General features: G+C 35.0%; 4 protein-coding genes across 5 annotated transcripts; all 4 read right to left on the reverse strand.

Annotated features, from left to right (window-relative positions):
• Window positions 1-5,853: 5,853 nt before the first annotated feature.
• LOC9317711 (synaptonemal complex protein 1) lies at window positions 5,854-9,942 on the reverse strand. Of its 2 annotated transcripts, XM_021027150.1 has the most exons (6): window positions 9,419-9,942; window positions 8,541-8,851; window positions 8,079-8,449; window positions 6,664-8,006; window positions 6,374-6,580; window positions 5,854-6,294 (listed from the first exon to the last, which is right to left on the reverse strand). In XM_021027150.1, the coding sequence occupies exons 2-6, from the start codon at window positions 8,798-8,800 to the stop codon at window positions 5,983-5,985; spliced, it is 2,493 nt and encodes an 830-aa protein (XP_020882809.1). In that variant the 5' UTR covers window positions 8,801-8,851; window positions 9,419-9,942; the 3' UTR covers window positions 5,854-5,982. The 2 variants fall into 2 exon arrangements, with proteins under 2 accessions (XP_020882809.1, XP_020882807.1); XM_021027148.1 differs by having other exon boundaries at window positions 6,664-8,449.
• Window positions 9,943-10,009: 67 nt separating this feature from the next.
• LOC9317712 (jacalin-related lectin 22) lies at window positions 10,010-12,794 on the reverse strand. The gene is made up of 5 exons (XM_021027152.1): window positions 12,647-12,794; window positions 12,009-12,216; window positions 11,322-11,783; window positions 10,583-11,041; window positions 10,010-10,492 (listed from the first exon to the last, which is right to left on the reverse strand). The coding sequence occupies exons 2-5, from the start codon at window positions 12,207-12,209 to the stop codon at window positions 10,238-10,240; spliced, it is 1,377 nt and encodes a 458-aa protein (XP_020882811.1). The 5' UTR covers window positions 12,210-12,216; window positions 12,647-12,794; the 3' UTR covers window positions 10,010-10,237.
• On the reverse strand, window positions 12,687-14,650 carry LOC9317713 (OTU domain-containing protein 5-A). Its single transcript, XM_021027153.1, has 6 exons — window positions 14,001-14,650; window positions 13,857-13,911; window positions 13,679-13,753; window positions 13,282-13,552; window positions 13,008-13,183; window positions 12,687-12,938 (listed from the first exon to the last, which is right to left on the reverse strand). Exons 1-6 carry the CDS (start codon window positions 14,069-14,071, stop codon window positions 12,831-12,833), a joined length of 756 nt encoding a protein of 251 aa, XP_020882812.1. The 5' UTR covers window positions 14,072-14,650; the 3' UTR covers window positions 12,687-12,830.
• An 85-nt stretch (window positions 14,651-14,735) lies between these two features.
• LOC9317714 (jacalin-related lectin 23) lies at window positions 14,736-17,095 on the reverse strand. Its single transcript, XM_021027151.1, has 5 exons — window positions 16,983-17,095; window positions 16,514-16,730; window positions 15,827-16,294; window positions 15,281-15,736; window positions 14,736-15,191 (listed from the first exon to the last, which is right to left on the reverse strand). The coding sequence occupies exons 2-5, from the start codon at window positions 16,712-16,714 to the stop codon at window positions 14,937-14,939; spliced, it is 1,380 nt and encodes a 459-aa protein (XP_020882810.1). The 5' UTR covers window positions 16,715-16,730; window positions 16,983-17,095; the 3' UTR covers window positions 14,736-14,936.
• Window positions 17,096-19,437: the final 2,342 nt, after the last annotated feature.

The following is a 19,437-nucleotide window of genomic DNA, read 5'->3' on the forward strand; positions in this document are numbered from 1 at the left end:
TACAAAGACAAATCTCTTCCCTACCTAATATCTATCATGTTGTAGTGGAAAATTCTACATCAAATTGGATGTTCCAATTATTGAGCTTGATAAGCAAAAAAATGTACTTGGTAGTTCATAGTGACTAAGTTCGAGTTATTTAAAAGATCACATTTATATACATTCTCATCCAATTTATAGAAGTTCAAATAAAGTTTAATGTTTGTGCTAAACATTTATGATATTGAAGTATTTTCTAAAATTTATTTATGTATTGGACTCACATACGAATGTGTAACAAGAATCTAGTACCCACAAATTGTTAACGTCTAATTTTTCATTTATCACTTTAAAAACTACAACAAATTAAATAGTTTATCAAAATATTTTAATAAGTCATATTTGAGCTTAATTTGATATTTGTTTTAAATATATATGTCATCAAGAAAAATCACGTACATATTTAATTTTAAATAAGTACCTAATTTTATAAAATCTAACTACAAAATTCCAATCATATTTTACATCAAATAAATGAAAAAAAAAAACATAAGAATAATTTTCGACAAATATTGTTATAATCTACAATTTCGGAGAGGAATGAAGAATTTATCGACAAATACTGTCATACACAAGTAAATTTAACGCTATTTTATTTTATTTTATTTATATATATATATATATAAACACATTTTGAAATTTTAGTTGATTTATTTTTCTTAGTATATATAATATATATATATATATAAACACATTTTGAAATTTTAGTTGATTTATTTTTCGAGTTACTAAATTTTTGTGTTGAACTAGTCTGAATGTGTAATTGTGGGTGAAAATTTGTATAGGTTTTCATTAAATTATATACATATATAACACATATACTGTATATTGTACACCATAAAATTAAGAGATGACTTTCGCATAGTAACTTTTATCTATATTATAGGTCTTCACATGACTTTTTTTTTTTTGAACAAACTTAGCACCATAAAATTAAGAGATGTGCTTCATAGCAAAGTTGTAGAGATCTCGCGAAGACTGAATACTGTTTAATCTCGCGAAGGAGAAGGACGCTGAGAAACTGATCATTCATAACAGACAAAAATTTTCTTATTTCACAGAGAGTTGGAGTACATTGATATAAACTGAAAAACGTAAGTGCAGTAGAGTACTAGACATATACTATGTAAAACGAAAAACAAAATCAGAATAGCTTTTTGTTGTAAGATCCTCTCCACCAATAACGAGATCCGTTGCTTTGCTCTTAAAAGCCTTGATAGCAAAGTTGTAGAGATCGTCTGTGGACATCTTAATGAGTGTAAGAATGTTTTCTGTCTCCAAGATATCTTTCCTATCATCATCTATTATCAAACAAAAAGAAGCGTGAAACATAGAAACAAATAAATCAAGTTCAAACAAAAACAAAGAAAAGACCATACATAGCCCTTTGGCGTTTGTGAGAAACTTCGATGGCCCAGGGTGGTTCTTCATCCAATCAGAGATGGTGTTGTAAGATCGTCTTTGGACATCTTAAGGAGTGAAAGAATGTTTTCTGGCTCCAAGATATCTTTCCCATCATCATCTATTATCAAACAAAAAGAAGCGTGAAACAAAGAAACAAATAAATCAAGTTCAAACAAAAACAAAGAAAAGACCATACATAGCCCTTTGGCGTTTGTGAGAAATTGCGTTGGCCCAAGGTGGTTCTTCATCCAATCAGAGATGCTGTTGTTCAAATCCCAAGCTTTTTTCAGTGAAATGGTAGCGAGAAGAGTTGCTGCGACAAGAGAATACTTGTGCCTCCAGAGAAAGTTGCCCACTGTTATGGAAAAAATACAAATAAGGGAGGGTAAAAAATGGAAAGACAAATAACAATTTATGGAAAGAAAAGATTATGCAAAGAAACTTTTGGTCATTAAAGGTGTGGTTGTTGTGTTCCTCCTCTTGTCTGCGGCCAAAACATTCAAGTATGAACTGAGAGTCTGGTCATCAACTGGATAAGGCTTGGGTTAAGGAAGAACTCATCGCACTGAGGGCATAGAGGCGTGGTTTCCCCTTGTGCCAACATTTGGCGAACATATCGATTAAGGCACGACTGGCATATTTGGTGGTTACAATCAGTGGTCACTAGAGGGCTATCGATCATGCAATGGTTGCAAAAAGCCAGAGGGCTAAAAGGAGAGAAATCATCTCTGAATCTGATTCTACCACAACCACAAAATTAGCTAGCCAGAGATCTACATAAACAAAGACACTTACCACAAGGCCGACATTGAACTCCAATGAAGGAACCAAAGGACGCGTGGCACCAAGGAATCTCTCATAGTCTTGTCTATCAGCAACAAGACGCTCCTCATTCCACAGGTACTGAATGAGGAGCAGTGTTGAAGTGTTGACGTCCGTTTCTAGAGCTGCGGCCGTTCTTTCTATGGGAGCAAAGAGATCGTCTATTTGTTCCTGATCCATAACTAGCCCCGACAAGCACAAATCACCAATTATTAGTCCGTACGAAAAACCTAGACATCTTCTCCGAATTCGTTATCCTTTTTCTCAGATTCGGATTAGATTCATACCTGACGACGCTCTCTTCCTTCGCCGGTGGTGAAGATTCTGATGATCTCCGATCTGAGAAGAAAAATTCAAATCGAGAGGACTCTTCTGGTGGAAGAAGAAAAAAACAACGAAATGATCTTTTGGCGCTTTGTTTTAAATTTAAAGGCCAAAAATATCTCATTGTCGAATAGAGGATTAACAGATGCGAGAGAAGCGAAAGAGAGAAACAACGAAAAAAAACAGAGACAAGGAAAAAAAATGGAGTGTTCTGTTGTTGTTGTAACAAAAATTGTTTGAGACCTTAAACAAATGACTTTACTCATTTGTTCAAACAAATGACTTTACTTCATAATTGAATATAGCCCTGGGCAAAAAAACCAAAACCGAAAAACCGAACCGAACCGAACCGAAACTATCTGAATGTTTTGGTTTCGGGTGTCACAAAATAATTGAATGGTTCTCTTTCTAAACTATCCACGGATATCGGTTATTAACCGAACCGAACCGATATCCATAGATATCCGCTTTAAACCGAACATAATTTATTTATGAGGCCTAAAGCCCATTTGTCTTCCCTATCCAACTTACCCAACCCATTGCCTAATCCCTACCCTACTTACCCAACCCATTAAGCACAAGCCCATTGTGTGTGATTGTGTCACAGGAAGAGAAGAATGGATGATCAACTCAAGGACTTGAAGATGCTTGTAGAATCTAATAATATTTTACTCTCTCTTTCTCTCTTTCTCTCTTTCTCAAGTCTCTTTTGAACTTGATTATTTTGTTGCGGTCTCAAGTCTAAACTCTTAAGTCTCTTTGAAGTTTGAACTTTGTTATTTTGTTGCGGTCTCAAGTTTTATTTGGGTAATGGTTCGGTTATTTGGATAGTTCGGTTATTTGGTGGGTAAATAACCGAACCGAACCATATCCGAAAGTATTTCGATTATTTTTTAGTTCTCTTCCTAAGTATCCAAACCGAACCGAACCGAAAGCTAACCGAACCGAACCGAAAACAGTTAAGTGCCTAAAACCGAATAACCGAACCGAATAACCGAACGCCCAGGCCTAATTGAATACTATAGAAAAATATATATATATTCATTTTAATATTATATATAGGGACTGACAAAAATATATTATTTTTTCACTTACTATTATAATATATCACAATTTTATTCTAAAATATATAATTTATAAATTTTGTAATAAATAAAATTCAACCCCGGATGATGATCAAGTTTATTAATTAAAATACATGACTATATAACATCCCCGAACCCTCTTTATTTTTTTTGTCTTCTCAAGGATAATTTAGTTACTTCGTGGTCGAGTTTTATTTAAGTACCAATTACAGTTTCCAAACGCACACAAAAAGTTAATTTCGTTTAGTTTTTTTTTTTAAAGAAATTAAATTGGATTACCAAAAAAAATAAAAGAAATTAACTTGATAACCCAACGGACATATAAAAGCGCATGCGTCTTGGAATTGACAACACGACTTTTGTTTTAATGTTTTTGAGAAAATGCTTACATTTTTAACCTCATCTTTGGAATGGTAAATTTAACTAATTAATACTCCCACCGTTTCAAAATAAGTGTTGTTATAGAGAAATTTTTTTGTTACAAAATAAATGTCGTTTTCGACTTTCAATGCAAAATTTATTAATTTTATAGTGCAATTTATTTTTCTATTGGTTGAAATGTGGTTAGATGTATAGGTAATTGTGTTTTTATATAGAAAATATGTAAAATTAATTGTTTTCTTAATCTGTGTGCACAAAGCTAAAACGACACTTATTTTGAAACAGAGGGAGTATTAATTTATATATAGAGTACACATATAAAATAAATAAATAAAAAAGATTAATTGGTTATCGGAATTGGTCACAGTCTTACAGATAATTAAGATGCTCTATACCATTTGTGAATTTTGGTTACTAATTCATTTATGTATTTTTTTCACAGTAATTATTGCACAATTTTCAGACAAATTTTCATAACTAAAACCAAAAACAAAAACAAAAAATATCTTCATGTAACGTTCTCTGTTTCACTGACTCACCGTCAGCCCCGGCTCAGATGGGTAGGGTGGAGGTGCGACGGCCCGGGGTTTTTTTTTTATAATAAAATTTTATATATAAAAAAGGCCCAAATATTTTTTAAAAATATTATTAATATGAGAATTATATTTTAAGAGGCCTAATTATTTATAAGAAAATGTATAAAAAGGCCCAAAATTTTTAAAATAACAATTTTTACTATAAAAACTCCGTTTTTTTTCACAGTAATTATTGCACAATTTCTCTTTGTATATAATAATAGGCCAAAAAAATTTTTTTTGTCCTAAGGCTCTCAAATATATTGAGCCGGGGCTGCTCACCGTTGTAGGGATTGGGATGGGTAAAGACTTGCTTGCTTAATTTTGGTTCCACTAATTATAATTAAACTTTCACTAATCGGTACAACACCATATTATTTGTCACAGTTGTGCACCGTCAAAGGTTAACCTTACATCTATCTATCTTTGCAAATTTATTACTGAAACAAACATTATAATCAAATTGTAGGGAATTATACGTCTTTCTTGCGTAATTAGCTACACATCAATTATTCTATTCGATACAGTAGGCTTAAATTAATGTGCTTCAAATCACGTAAGTTTGTTTATATCTCTTCGAAGATCAGATCCCCACTACTAGCTTAAAAAGCAAATTAAAACACCTCTTTTCACCTCCAAATAGAAAATTCATGCACACTAAACTTTGTATACCCATGAACACGAGTTTTTACGAATCCACCTCAGTTTCACACACTTGTTCTGTTTTTCTTTAATTTTCATTGCGCTAGCTGATCTTGCTTGGCTCTCGATCGGTATACGTTCCTTGAGATCCAAGAAACCAAAAAAGGTCAGCTTCCTCCAAGCCCATGGGGATGGCCAATCATTGGAAACTTTGTTTGATATGATGATATATCATGCATGAACCGGCCGACTCACCTGTGGATTCACCGCTACCTCATGCGATGGACTGCCCGAGAAGTGCTTAGGGAAGAAAAAGACGTGGCTCTCGCAGATAGAGCCGAGCCATACTCATGAATCAATCTCATAAGCCATGGCTACATTGGCGTTTAGTTTTATCTTCTCACGGTGACTGACGGAAGCCGTCAAAGAAAGTGATAGCTAGTCACAAACCTATATATTGTCTCCTACAACGTTGAAAAAGACCCTCCGTTATAGAACTCTAGAAGCAGATAATATCGCCACGTATGTCTACAATCTGTGCCGATCAGAGTGAATGACGAAGCCGGTTCAAGTGAAGGATGTCGTCGCCTTATAAGATAGATTGAGTTCTTATATTCATTCATCCGGGAAATGAAGCACCAAACCGCAACAAAGATAGAAACAAGAACGAGAAACAGACACCTATATATACATTTGTTTATTGTGTTGTCTTATTGGACTAAGAAATCATTATATGAGAACTCAGGACTTGAGAGAAGAAGATCCAAATGTCTGCTTCCAAGCGTGTCTTTTAGTATCGTGATCTGACCTTCCTTAAAGAGTGTGTCCTCTTCCAGTTTCTCTACCTTTTTCTTCAACATCTCCTTCTCTGACTCCAAATCCATGTTTCTCTTTCTGCATTCCTTCACTTCCTTCCACATCTCTTCTCTTTCCTCCAACACTTTTGGTAATGTAACCGAGTCTTTAGCAGCTTCTTGGAGATTGATTTCAAGCCGTTTTATGTTCTCGTCCTTCTTCACCATCTGATGTTAAATCAATCATTAGAACACACTCGAGGAGCTTTAATTCGTTATGAGTAACAAAAAGTAAAGTCTGAAATACCTGCAGCTTGAGGTCTTTTAGTTGATGGTTGTTTACTGATAGGTTGTCTAAGACGTTTTGAATTTCACATTGAAGAACTTCGTTACCCCGTACCCCTGCTGCTACTTCTGCTTGCAGCTGTTCGATTTCTTGTTCCTTGGAATACAGTTTCTCTCTTAATAAACTCGTGACTAGAGTTTCTGCTCTCAGTTCAGCTCTCAGGGATTTCTAAAGTAGATAAAAAGGTAAATCATTCAGCACACAGAATAGATAAACATGTAATGAACAGATTTTGAAAAAAAAAAACTTACTTCCCCTGAGTGGCTGCTAGGCCTAGCAGCACTTGAGCAAGATGATTCTGAATTTGATGCCATCATCTCATTGGATTTTTCAAGCAATAAACTTGTTACTGTCTGCAAACTCCTCTTGAGGCTTTCAGTTCCACGCCGTATTCCATGAACTCTCATCTCAGATTCAATCAGAAACTGCTCACTCAATCCATTATTCACTGATTTCTCTTTGATGATTTTCAGAAACTTGTAACATAGCTGAGTACTCTCATTTAACATTGATATACCTTGGTCTTGCAAGTGGCATACACGCATCTTCATCTCATTATCTAGCTTGAAGGTCGTAATGTAAGCTTCTTCTCCATTTCCTTTTACTCGATTCAGCAGAGAGTTATTCTCACGACGAAGAGCATCAAATTCGAGCTTCATTGATTCTACCTCCTTTCTCAGTGACAATTCAACTCCTATCAACCTTATTTGTTCCATCTGAAGCTTCTTGTCCACATGCTCTATCGGTTGCTTCTTAATTTCCTCAGAGAAACCATCTCTAAGTCCCTGGATTGTCTTCTCTTGTTCTTTGAAAGTTCTTAGAAATCTTGTAACAGATTTGTGTAACTCCTTGCATTCCATATCTTTCTCTTCAAAGTTTCTTCTTACGCAATCAAGATCATCGGTACTGCCAGTGTAACTCTCTTGTAACTTGGAGAGGTTTTGCATAAGATACAAGTTTTCTTCGCGCGTTTCCTCTGCTGTTGCACTTAACTCCGCAACTGCTTCATCCAAATGTCTTATCATATCGATACGCTCAGTTTCCTTTTCATGAAACGTCGATATTTCTCTCTGCAGTGAGACATTATGCTCAGCAAGCTCTCTGACACGTTCCCTCAGCCTCTTCTCCTCAACCTTGAAACTCTCGATCTTTAAAGTCCACTCACTTGACCTTCTATCAAGCTCTTTCTCCAACTCAGCTTGTAACTCACTCTTGTCTCTTTCTAGTCGCTTTATATGCAAGTCCCAATCATTCTTTACCCGTCTGATATCTTCCCTAGTAGAAGCCCTCTCATCCATTTGTGACCGCAAAAGACTTAAAACTTCAAAAGCCAAGCCTACCCTCTCTTCTTCCATTTGTCTAATATCTCCCACCAAAGATGAAATATCGAAATCACAGTCTGAAAGAAACTTCTTTTCCTCCAGTTCTTCAGAAAGCAACTTCACTCTCTTCTCAGCTTCTTTATATCTTCTTTCTAGCTCCGAACTAACACCACCTTCCTTACGAACACCATCAGTTCCCATACACATGTCCTTACCATGTAATAAAAACTGTTGGTGCTGTTCTGTTTGGTCATCCGCATAATATTCATTCACTGGTTCATATTCTTCAATCAGTGGAACAACAACATTAGCCAAAACATCAGAATTTGAGTCAAGAGTTTTACCATTGTATCCACCACCACAGACATCTTGTATTCTGATGGGCTCATAACTCAACGCCTTTGACTTGCCCTGAGTATTATGAGAGAGTCTCTCAATGACACTTCTTGCAAGTGAACGAGCCGATTCATCCCTCAAACCTTTAGATTTCCGTTTATCTTTGCCACTATCTGATAACGGTGAAGGGGATTGAGCTCGCGGTGGAAGCCTCCTTCTACTCCCAGAGAGACTACTATTCGAAGAACCGCTCTTTTGCTTACTCCGTTCTAAATGCTCTTCTCCATCAATGTAACGATCCAAGACTTGACTCGAGACATTACTAGAACAATTTGACATACTTCCAGATTCTTTAAGTTGTCTTTCCGGAGTAAAACATCTAATGAAACATACAAAATTAACAACTTAATATAACAACAACAACAACAACAAGAAGAAGAATGACACAGAAAGAAGAGTTTATTTATTACCGCGACGAATGATTTCGCAGTCGATGATGTTGGCTGGTTCTAGTAGCATCATTTGAAGAAGTTCCATCAACGACAAAAGCTGCAGAGGACAAAGAACGGCTTCGTCTAAGAGCAGCACCAGATACTTCACTCTGAGACTTGTTAAAACCCTTTGGACTATTCAAATTTCGTTGAAACTGATCATCTTTTTGCTTGTGAAGCTGTTTATTATGATCAGTTCCATAACCAGATGATGATTTGAAAAAGAAAAGCTTCTTCATTGGTAACAAGGCTGGAAAAGGTTCACTACAATTCTGCAGCTGGAATCAAAACTATAAAGAAGCAAAATAAGAAAAAGGTTTCTTCTTTGTTCAAAAAACAAAAGGCAAAACAGCGCATAGAAAGGGACACTGGTTAGAGACAGTAATCATGAAACAAAAAAAAAAGTTTTAACACTTTGCAACAAAAATGAGTCTAAAGTGAGTCTTACTTAAACACTTCTCGATGAGAACAATTCAAGATCATCTTTATTTTTAGCTTTGACGATTTAAATATATTGGTTTAAAAATAGAAAACAAGATCAAGATCGCCTCAAGTTTCTATCAAATGAAGAAAATGTCTTAATAAAATAAAAAATGAAGAAATTGTCAGAGATTTTCAGACAGATCCGTAAACATCGAAGTGTGTCGTAACTTAAACTACCCTTAAAACCTTTCAACTAAAAAATCCTTAAAAAATAAAATAAAACAGGATCGAAATTTTCAATGAACATGTGTTTCAGTGGCGACGAAAACAAAGAAGACAATTTTAAGCGACACTACAAACAATCAAAATACAAAAATGAATCAGTATAATAAAAAAAAGTTGAAATTCAAAACAAAAAATCGATGGAGTTTTACCATAAACAGAGAGATTCTTCTTCAAAATCGGAAATCGAGGAGATATGGAGGGAAACTCAATCAAAAACCGAAACCGATATCATAAAAGGTAGAGTCTTTTGACGGCGTTTAGTTAAACGTTAACGGAGAGGCTTTTTACAAGAAGGGAGAAGCGTTACGGCGGCAGTGTAACAGAGAGAAGTCGAGAGGACAAAAGAAATCTCCGTAAATTCGAGTAGCAATGAAGGGTATTTTGGGAAATTGAGTCCCGTTTCACTTTTTAAATCTTTTTGAAGGAGCGGGCCTTTTGATTAATCTTATTGTGGGCCTTTTTCTTTTAGCTTTGTTTGGTAAGTAATTATTTTTGCCTTTTTCTGGATTTAAGGATAATCATCAATCTGTGGGATTTTTTTTACTCATTTGTTTTGAAAAATATCAGTAAAATTTATTGATTAACTGATAATGTAATAATATGGACTAATAAATATTAGTGACTTTTTAATTAATAATGGTAGTATTTTTTTCCCCATTTATGCTAACTAACAAAATAACTAAAATTGATCAGAGGATTTTTTGAAATTAATAGGCATGTGTAGCATGGAGCATGAAGAGAAGGGAAAAGTTTATTCGTTCATTAATCTTTATTTTTTGCCAGTAAAATAACAAGAAAACACACGCCAATCTTATTGGAATTATTAGCACAAACAGTAAGTTACTTGAACCTACAACCACATATTAAAAGTAGCATAGTAAACAGAACACATACACCATTCTTATTGGAAGTTTCATTTAGTATATATATATATGACTGGCTGGATTTATTAATATGATAGAAGGTTTTCACTCGGTGGTGGTGATAGGCACGATAGTGACTCCGATGCTGTGAACTACATCACTAGCTTGTCCATGGAATCCAACGATCTTGTGGCCCTCCTCTCCAAGCGAGAACTTCTTACCAGAATCCATTCCAAACGGCATTGACTCCCTTTTGTTGGTCTTAAACTGAAGACAGACAATTATTGGTTCCCCGACTCCGAAGATCTTATCGTAGTAGCCATCTATGGTTATGAGATATTCACCATCTTCAAGCACAAACTGAAAAGGTTCAAAACTGACAATGATAAGTGAAAATAATCTAGAGAATGAATTGAAACAAAACAATCTTGAGTTGTTTTTAAAGATGACCTCTTCAGCTCCGAGTAATGTCTTCTTCCCATGGTCATATCCTGATACAAGTTCTTTGCCCTTACTGTACTCAAACTTGACAAAGGATACACCATCGTTACCTTGTCCTACAAGTATCTTCCTTACACCGTCGTAGACACCATCATCCCATGAAACTCCTTCGTTGCCGCCTATCGCTGGTAGTTTCTTGGATGGAATCAAGGGAGTAGGAGTAGGAACAGGTCCAAAATATGCTCCAATAGCATCAATAGCTGCATCTTCCTTTCCATGGAACCCGACAAGCCTATGACCCTTTTGCTCCAACACAAACTTCTTACCCACATTATACCCAAAGAATGACGTTCTCCCCTTTGATGTCTCAAACTTAAGTGACGTAATGACGGTATTGCTAAAAATGTTTGGCTTCTGATAGGTTGCTTCCACCGATTTGATGTATTCGTCTGGATAACCAAGCACAAACTGCAACATGAAGGAAAATTAAAGTTAAGAAGACTTTTTGTCTTAAGAAATCTAAATACACGAAAATCTGTATATCTACAAAAATGGAACCGGAGTGTGCGAGAGATACTTCATACTGCTGCAAAGAATCTACAACACAATAATTAATTAATCATTTATATTTGAAAGCTAAATATATATGTCGTTAGTTGTACTATTTCACATATAAATAGAGTTTTAACAATTTATAACATTTTTGAGAATCCTTGAACTAGTCGTGTATAAGAACTAGTAAAATTACCTCGGATGGTGTATCTCCTTTCACCCCATGGTTACATGTCTTTGATTCCCCACCTTTCTCGTACTCGGACTCTAAATAAGTGATACGAGAATTATCTTTACCAATGCGCAGCGTTTTAAGGCCGTCATAAGAACCATCATCCCAAACACGCCCGTCTGTTCCACCTTGGGCATCCAGCTTGTAAAGAGGGAACGGCGTGGAATCCAATACAAAGTAAACTCCAAGTGCGTCAAGAGCATCACCTGCCCGTCCATGAAACCCTACGATCTTCTTTCCCTCATTCTCAAAAACAAACTTTGTACCGCTCGTAATTCCAAATAAGTTTGGACCAAACGTTGGAGAGCATCTACCCTTTGAGGTCTTGAACACGAGGGACGTAATTACCTCCGTGGCAATGAGAGCCACTGGGTGGTAGCTTCCCTCCATTGCTATGATGTGTTCGTCCGGGTATTGAAGTACAAACTGTATGTAAAAGTATCATATATTCAATCAAAATTAGGTTTAGAATACTTCTCAAGATTTCGTAGTCCTAATAATATCGGATTTTGGATTTTAGAAAGGTTTCTTGGAGTTTGTATCTTGTTCCACCTCAAGAATACTTGCTTATTCTTGTTTATGTCTGAAAGGATTAATCCAACGTTTATCGAATTCACAACAGTAAAATTTTTTAGTATTGCAAATGAGAACCTCTTTAGGGTGTTGATTTATTGTCCCATATTCAGTTGTTACTACTTCGCCGTCTTCCTTCACGTACTCAAATTTGATGTAAGTGATACGGTTGAGATCTTGCCCTACATACACTTTTTGAACACCCTCATATACATCGTCGTCCCATTCCTTTCCTCCTTCACCACCGCAGAGTGCCAACTTCCGGTACATCCTCGCCATTTCGTATCTAAAATATTGCAAAATTCAAAAATTACTTCTTACATATATAATCCAAAAAAATAAGTATATATGTATATTCAAGCTTTCTAGTGTTTTCTAAACTGGTCTATGATTAATACAACACAAATACCATGATAACATTGTAGCATATGCAAATACATAGCAAGAACACCAAAATGGTCCAAGAGACACAAATAGAACAATCAACTGATGGGTAAATATTTACTGTGTGAGGTTGATAGCTCTATTATTGGTGATTTGGTGTAATATAAATCATTTGTTAAATATAATATATTCAAGAATACACATTTACATATAAATAGATACTTCAAAAACAATTTTAAAAAATAAACATTTTGTGAAGCAAACATACATAGTAGAGGAAACTAGGAGCTACTTCAAAAAAAAAAAAAAATTGAGAGAGGGAGAGAGATAACCAGTAAATTATTGAGCTCTAATTGATGGAAGAGATGAACCTTATGGGTGTTGAAATGTGTGTATTTATTGACAATCTTTGGCATACAAGGTCTTGATTGTCTTTAATCATTTTAATAATCAACTCGTGTGACACGAGGGACTCCCTCACAAATGCAACAGATAATTAGACTCTTAATTAGACTCTTAGTATAACAAATCATTCTCTTGTTCAAGCATTGACATGACATCAGAAAAGTGAAAATGGTGATTTCTGTTCTTCTTCTCATTCTTCTCCTTTTTCACCTTCGCCTTCTTCTTATCCTCCTTGTCCTTTTTCTTCTCGTGATTTCTGTTCTTCTTCTCATTCTTCTCCTTTTTCACCTTCGCCTTCTTCTTATCCTCCTTGTCCTTTTTCTTCTCCTCCTTCTCTTTTTTCTTCTCCTCCTTCTCCTTCTCCTTCCTTTCCTTCTCCTCCTCCTCCATTTTCTTCGCCTCCTTCTCCTTCTTCCTCTGTAGCTTCATCGATGCAGAACCAGATGATGAAGATAAACCTGAACCTGAAGTAGCCAACAAGACAAAGAAAAAGAATGATACAATAATGCTCTAAAGAGTAAAAGATGAGGTATATACTATGGAGAAGGAAGAGAAAGTTAACCTCTTTTTTTGTGGATGGAGTTGAAATGGATCCCTGCGAGATAGCTCAAATGAATGACTCTGTCGGGTTCTTTTTGAGACTTGGGCAAAAACTCCATGAATGGAGTAAGTTTGATTGATGTAATGAGTACTATTTTTACTCCATATACATCAGCAGCGACTCTCAATGTGACTTCATCGCCCCATTCGGAGTTAGTGGACATATTCTTTACATACTGGGAGAAGTCCATATTATTCACAAACCCTTTGTAAATCTTTGGATGAGATTTAAGCTGATCATGAGAAAATAGAGTCATCAATCAATCATCATCCAAAATTCATAATCATCATCATATGACATTAATACACGTGAAAAAAAAGAATCAGCAAAGATAGGAAAAGTTTCAAGATTGATTTACCTGATTTACGATTTCTTGTCTAACACGTTTATGACTATCCGAGGTTTGATAAAGTTGATCAGCTAAAGCACGGAACTGAAATAGAATTGACAAAAACAAGAAAAAGGGTTATTCATAATACGATTCAATATATGTGTCAAGCTGATTGAGTATAATTTGATTTAGAAACATTAATTACCTGGCAATTTCCATCACTTTTCATCTTGATTTCGGTGTAACCTTCCCATTCCAATCTGAAAATCCAGGAGAAAAAAAAACATATTAGTCGAGATTATCGGGCAAAAACTTTTAAAAAAGTTTACAAAGAACAATCGATCGATACCTATACTCAAGTATTTCGCGATCACTAAGACCGTCCAAACACAACGACTTAGTCGTCTGAGTGTTAGGCATCTTTTAGAGTTGGGATTGATCGATGATTGATACAAAACAGAGTCTCTCCTCTCTTAGAAAAGATTAGGACTAGATTTAACGTTAATACTTTAATTGTGATTTACGGTCCTTTTATATACACTAAAAAAAGTAAAGTTAATAGATGTTCAAAAAAGTAAAGTTGCCGGAAAAAAAAAAACAACCAAAGGAAAGTTTCAGAAAGGCTGTTTTAATAAAAGTTAAAATCATATTGTTGGTAATTGGTATGATTTATTTATTTTAACAAAAAATAATTTATTTTCCTATATGTATATAGGACGACTCTTCTTCGATTACTTTTTTTTTTCTTTGGTTAAGATTACTTTAATTCTACGCCTACCTTTAATTTGTTGCTTTCACTATCTTCTTAAATCCAAATCGTCTTTATAAGAATCTGTCATCTGTGAAATTATATCTTTGGTGAAAAACTTTTAGTCAATTGGTTAACATATGCATAGTCAAATCTTGGGTGGAAACAAAAAAAAAAAAATGCATAATCAAATCTTGACCATTTTAGAGATATGGGGTTTGAGGAAGACAATGAGAAAGCTTTTTGTTTTTGTTACAAAGATGTTAGGAGCAAACAGAGAGGGGAAAAGCTTCATCACATCAGTGGGGCTGTCAGATGTGTGTTCGATATGTTAGCTATTTGACACGGCTCATGGTAGATTTATTGAATGGTTGAAGAGAGCACACACCAATCTTATTGGCCACATTTGACAGAAACAGTAACTTACAAACACATAAAATTAGCAGAGTAAAGAGAACACACACCAATCCTTATTGGAAGTTTATTTTGTCGACATGACAGTGGCTGGTTTTACTAATATAATAGAAGGTTCGTTTTTCACTTGGTTGTGGTGATTGGCACGACAGTGACTCCGATGCTGTGAACAACATCACTAGCTTGTCCGTGGCATCCGACGATCTTGTGGCCTATCTCTCCGAGTGAGAACTTCTCACCGGAATCCATTCCAAACGGAGTTGACTCCCTTTTGTTCGTCTTAAACTGAAGACAGATTATCATCGGTGTCTCGACTCCGAAAATCTTATCGTAGTAACCATCTATGGCCGTTAGATATTCACCATCTTCAAGCACAAACTGCAAAGACTCAAAAGTAACAAGTATAAGTGAATAATTTAAGTTATTAATTATTTGAAACAAAAACTCTTGTTGTTTATGGAAATGACCTCTTCAGTTCCGAGTAATGTCATCTTCCCATGGTCCTCTCCGGATACAACATCTTTTCCTTTATTGTACTCAAACTTGACAAAGGCTACACCATCGTTTCCTTGTCCTACAAGTATCCTCCTCACACCATCGTAGACACCATCATCCCATGCAACTCCTCCGTTGCCGCCTACTGCTGGTAGTTTCTTGGCTGGAATTATAGGAGTCGGAGTAGGAACAGGTGCAAAATATGCTCCAAGAGCATCAATAGCTGAACCTTCCTTTCCATGGAACCCGACAAGTCTGCGACCCTTTTGCTCTAGCTTAAACTTCTTACCCCCCTTATATCCAGAGAATGATGTTCTCCCCTTCGATGTTTCAAATGAAAGCGATGTAATGACGACATTTCGGAAGAAGTCTGGTTTATCATAGGTTGCTTCCACCGATTTGATGTATTCATCCGGGTTAAGCTCAAACTGCAACAAAATCAAAATTTAAGAATACTTCTGTCGCAAGAAATCAACAATTATATTTCTACTATATCTCACAGTTTCTAGAAAATTTACCTTCAGTGATCTTTCTTGTTTCACCCCATGGTGACGTGTCTCTAACTTACCGCCTTTCTCGTACTCAAACTCTAAATAAGTTATACGAGAATTATCTTGACCAATACGCAGCGATTTAACGCCGTCGTAAGAACCATCATCCCAAACACGTCCCCCTGGACCACCTTGCGCATCCAGCTTGTAAACAGGAGGAGACGTGGTTAGAGAGCCATGTACAAAGTAAACTCCAAGAGCGTCGAGAGCATTGCCCGACCGTCCATGAAACCCTACGATCTTCTTTCCCCCATCCTCAATAACAAACTTTGTACCGGTTGTAATTCCAAGCAAGTTTGGACCAAACAATGGAGACTTTCTACCCTTTGAGGTCTTGAAGACGAGGTTTGTGATCACATCCGTGGCACATAGAGCCACTCCGCGGTAGTTTCCTTCCACCGCTATGATGTGTTCGTCCGGATATTGAAGTGCAAACTGTATATGAATTAAAATATCATTTATTCAATCAAGAAATTAAAATTTTTAAAACAAAAAAAAAATCAAGAAATTAAAATATAAGAAAGAAAACTTTATAATTGATCGGAGCTTGTAGTATAATGGTTTTTCATAGTGAATTGTTGTGTGAGTTTTAGATAATTGATGTAGAAAATTTGTAAAGTGAAATAATGAAGGGTAAATGCAGTGAAGAACAACCTCTTTGGGTTGTTGATTTATTGTCCCATATTCACTTGTTACTACTTTGCCGTCTTCCTTCACATACTCGAATTTGACGTAAGTGATACGATTGATATCTTGTCCTACATACACTTTTCTTACACCCTCATATACATCATCGTCCCATTCACGCCCTCCTTCACCACCGTAGCGTGTCAACTTCCGGTAGATTTTCGCCATTTTGAAGTTTCAAATACTGTAAAATGAAAAATTTACTAAAAAATCCAAATCCAATAAAGTATTTATATTCAAGCTTTATAATGTATCCTAAAGCCGGATCTGTGATCGGTGATACACTAGCCTATTCGAATGCATAGCAAGACACATCAAAATGGTCCAAGAATCAAATTAGAGAGCAACCAACTAATGGGTATGATTTATTTACAAAACTAAAAGTTAGTTTGTATAAACAAATCAAAACTTGATCGAGAGAGTGAGAAGATAGAACCTGTAAATTCTTGATCTCTAATTTAGAATGGAAGGATGAGTAAGAAGTGTTGACTGTGTGTGTATTTATTGACATTATTTGGAACACGTTTTTGTTGATTCCAATAATTTTAGTTATACTTGTAAGTTGTAACTAATTCATGATGATTGACGAGAGACTTCCATTTTAGTTAGAATGGAAGGATGAGTAAGAAGTGTTGAACTGTGTGTGTATTTATTGACACTATTTGGAACACGTTTTTGTTGATTCCAATAATTTTAGTTATACTTGATGAAAAAAAATAATAATAATAATTTTAGTTATACTTGTAAGTTGTAACTAAATCATGATGATTGACGAGAGACTTTCCCTTTACTTTTCCTTTAAGAAAAAAAAAAAATGAGAGAAAACATTTACAAGGCCAAACCAAGCCCCATACTAGTTTGTAATTAGAGTCCCTTGTAATTAAGCCCTTAATTATTAGAAGAGAAATAGCCAAACTAACCCAAAAGAAATTAGAGATTCCAAGATCCTGGTTGCATGTTAGTTTGTTACCACTTACACTTCTGGACGAGAGATTCTAACAAATACAATAAGGGGGGTGTATTGAAGAAAGAATTTGGAGTGATTTGAGTTTTAATGAGTTTTGAGATGATTTTGGTGAATTTTAGTGAATTAGAGAATTTGATATCAAAACTCTCCCAAATCCCACCTAAGATCACTCAAGTCATTTCAAATCCACAACTTAAAATGTTTCCAATAACAGTGGATTTGATTGTAGATTTTAAAATCACTAATCCAATAACACTTGATTTTAAAAAGATTTTTAAAATTCATGTTTGAATAACATAGGATTTATCTTTTTAATACAAATCATTTCAAATCCTTTATTGAATACACCCCTGATTTTGATAAGTGTCCAATAAAAACAAGTTGTCAAATGCAGACATTCATGATTTTAATGAACAGAGAGAAACAACAATTTTCTCAAAGAAATTTCGTTTTTATAGTTTTTTTTAAATAAAATATTTACATCGTCGTCTCATTCATGTCCTCCTCCACCACGGCAAAGTGCCAACTTCCGCTACATCCTCATGAATTACCAAATCCTTAAACATGAGAAAATTACTAAAATATTTATTAAGTCCAAGTATGAATGAATAGCTTTATAATTTTTTCCTAAGCTGGGTCTGTGTGATTGCCTGATTGGTAATGCACTAATACCATGACAACAGTGTACACTATTCAAATACATATAGCAAGAACATCGAAATGGTCCAATAATCGCAGAAAGAGGAAGCAACTGATGGTAGGGTAAATATTTATAATGTGATGTTGATAGCTCCTATTATTGATGTACTATATAAATCAATGACGAAAAAAGTATACTGTATAATATTAAAAGAGCCCCACACAGCAAACTGAAATTGCATCCACATATTCATTTCTCACTGTTTGTTTCAAATTGTAATACTTTGCAACACTTGTGGTGTTATATATAAGAGCAAAACACTTATGAGAAAAAGAACAAAAAAAACTAGTTGGTCACACTGTCACTCTCCCAAACATTTCCTCTCTTGTCTTAATTTTTGTGTGTGAAACGATCTCTTAACATAGTCAATGATATTATTCGTGTCTTGTATAGTTTACAAAAGTAAGCTTTTATAACATTGCAAGATAGATTAATAGTACTTATTGTAAATGTAAAACTAAACTAAAAGATCTAGTTTGCATAAACAAAACAAAACTTCTTTCAATTATTAGGAATGACTCATGAAAAAATTGTGGGTGTTGAAATGTGTGTAATTTATTGACACTCTTGCCATGTCAGCAGCTGAGAGAGTGACACTTGTATCTCACTAAATTTCGTGGATATATTTGTGTAAATGAAAAACTCCATACATCTTTCTCCCATAATTTCAACGATTCGTTAACTATTTAGATTACAAAAGCCATTGTCTCACTACACTGCCACATTTAATCCTCACCGATTTAAATCCACCACGAAAGCATCATCTTACCTTACCTCAATAGCTACTATAGGGATTAACCCGCGATTTCTAACGAAATATTTGGCACTTTCGCATTGAGCATAATCTGTATATACGAATTTCAGTTCCTATATATGTTGGATGATGATTGTTTTCTCGAAATTTATGTCGATTTGTAGTTTAGTTAAATTTTAGACAGTTGATCCGTTCATCACCAATAGCTTGTTTCTATGGTAAGTTTCTTCCACTTAATTAACGATATTAAATTCAACTAAGCTAAATTTCACGTAACAATACAAGATTTGTCTAAACTAAACATTGATTCACGGAAACTTATATACACGATATTTAACCCAAATATTTATCATAAATCTTAACTATATGTAAATGTTTTGTTTTGACGTCTATATATAAACTAACCGTAAACATATTCACTATGTTTGTTGCATTCACGGAAACTTGTTATTTTATTTTTGTTGCATTCT

This window comes from Arabidopsis lyrata, assembly GCF_000004255.2.
Source record: "Arabidopsis lyrata subsp. lyrata unplaced genomic scaffold ARALYscaffold_4, whole genome shotgun sequence".
NCBI lineage: Eukaryota > Viridiplantae > Streptophyta > Magnoliopsida > Brassicales > Brassicaceae > Arabidopsis > Arabidopsis lyrata.

What these genes read in the sequence shown, in the direction of transcription:
- LOC9317711 (XM_021027148.1), bottom strand. Translation starts at nt 8,800, where the DNA reads ATGAAGAAGCTTTTCTTTTTCAAATCATCATCTGGTTATGGAACTGAT. An exon ending in CTAGCAGCCACTCAGGGGAA is followed by an intron (nt 6,581 to 6,663) that starts GTAAGTTTTTTT and finishes TATCTACTTTAG; the next exon opens with AAATCCCTGAGAGCTGAACT. An exon ending in TAAAAGACCTCAAGCTGCAG is followed by an intron (nt 6,295 to 6,373) that starts GTATTTCAGACT and finishes ATTTAACATCAG; the next exon opens with ATGGTGAAGAAGGACGAGAA.
- LOC9317712 (XM_021027152.1), bottom strand. Translation starts at nt 12,209, where the DNA reads ATGGCGAGGATGTACCGGAAGTTGGCACTCTGCGGTGGTGAAGGAGGA. An exon ending in AAGGAGATACACCATCCGAG is followed by an intron (nt 11,042 to 11,321) that starts GTAATTTTACTA and finishes TTCATGTTGCAG; the next exon opens with TTTGTGCTTGGTTATCCAGA. An exon ending in CATTACTCGGAGCTGAAGAG is followed by an intron (nt 10,493 to 10,582) that starts GTCATCTTTAAA and finishes GAACCTTTTCAG; the next exon opens with TTTGTGCTTGAAGATGGTGA.
- LOC9317713 (XM_021027153.1), bottom strand. Translation starts at nt 14,071, where the DNA reads ATGCCTAACACTCAGACGACTAAGTCGTTGTGTTTGGACGGTCTTAGT. An exon ending in GACAAGAAATCGTAAATCAG is followed by an intron (nt 13,553 to 13,678) that starts GTAAATCAATCT and finishes TCTCATGATCAG; the next exon opens with CTTAAATCTCATCCAAAGAT. An exon ending in AGGATAAGAAGAAGGCGAAG is followed by an intron (nt 12,939 to 13,007) that starts GTGAAAAAGGAG and finishes GAGGATAAGAAG; the next exon opens with AAGGCGAAGGTGAAAAAGGA.
- LOC9317714 (XM_021027151.1), bottom strand. Translation starts at nt 16,714, where the DNA reads ATGGCGAAAATCTACCGGAAGTTGACACGCTACGGTGGTGAAGGAGGG. An exon ending in AACAAGAAAGATCACTGAAG is followed by an intron (nt 15,737 to 15,826) that starts GTAAATTTTCTA and finishes ATTTTGTTGCAG; the next exon opens with TTTGAGCTTAACCCGGATGA. An exon ending in CATTACTCGGAACTGAAGAG is followed by an intron (nt 15,192 to 15,280) that starts GTCATTTCCATA and finishes GAGTCTTTGCAG; the next exon opens with TTTGTGCTTGAAGATGGTGA.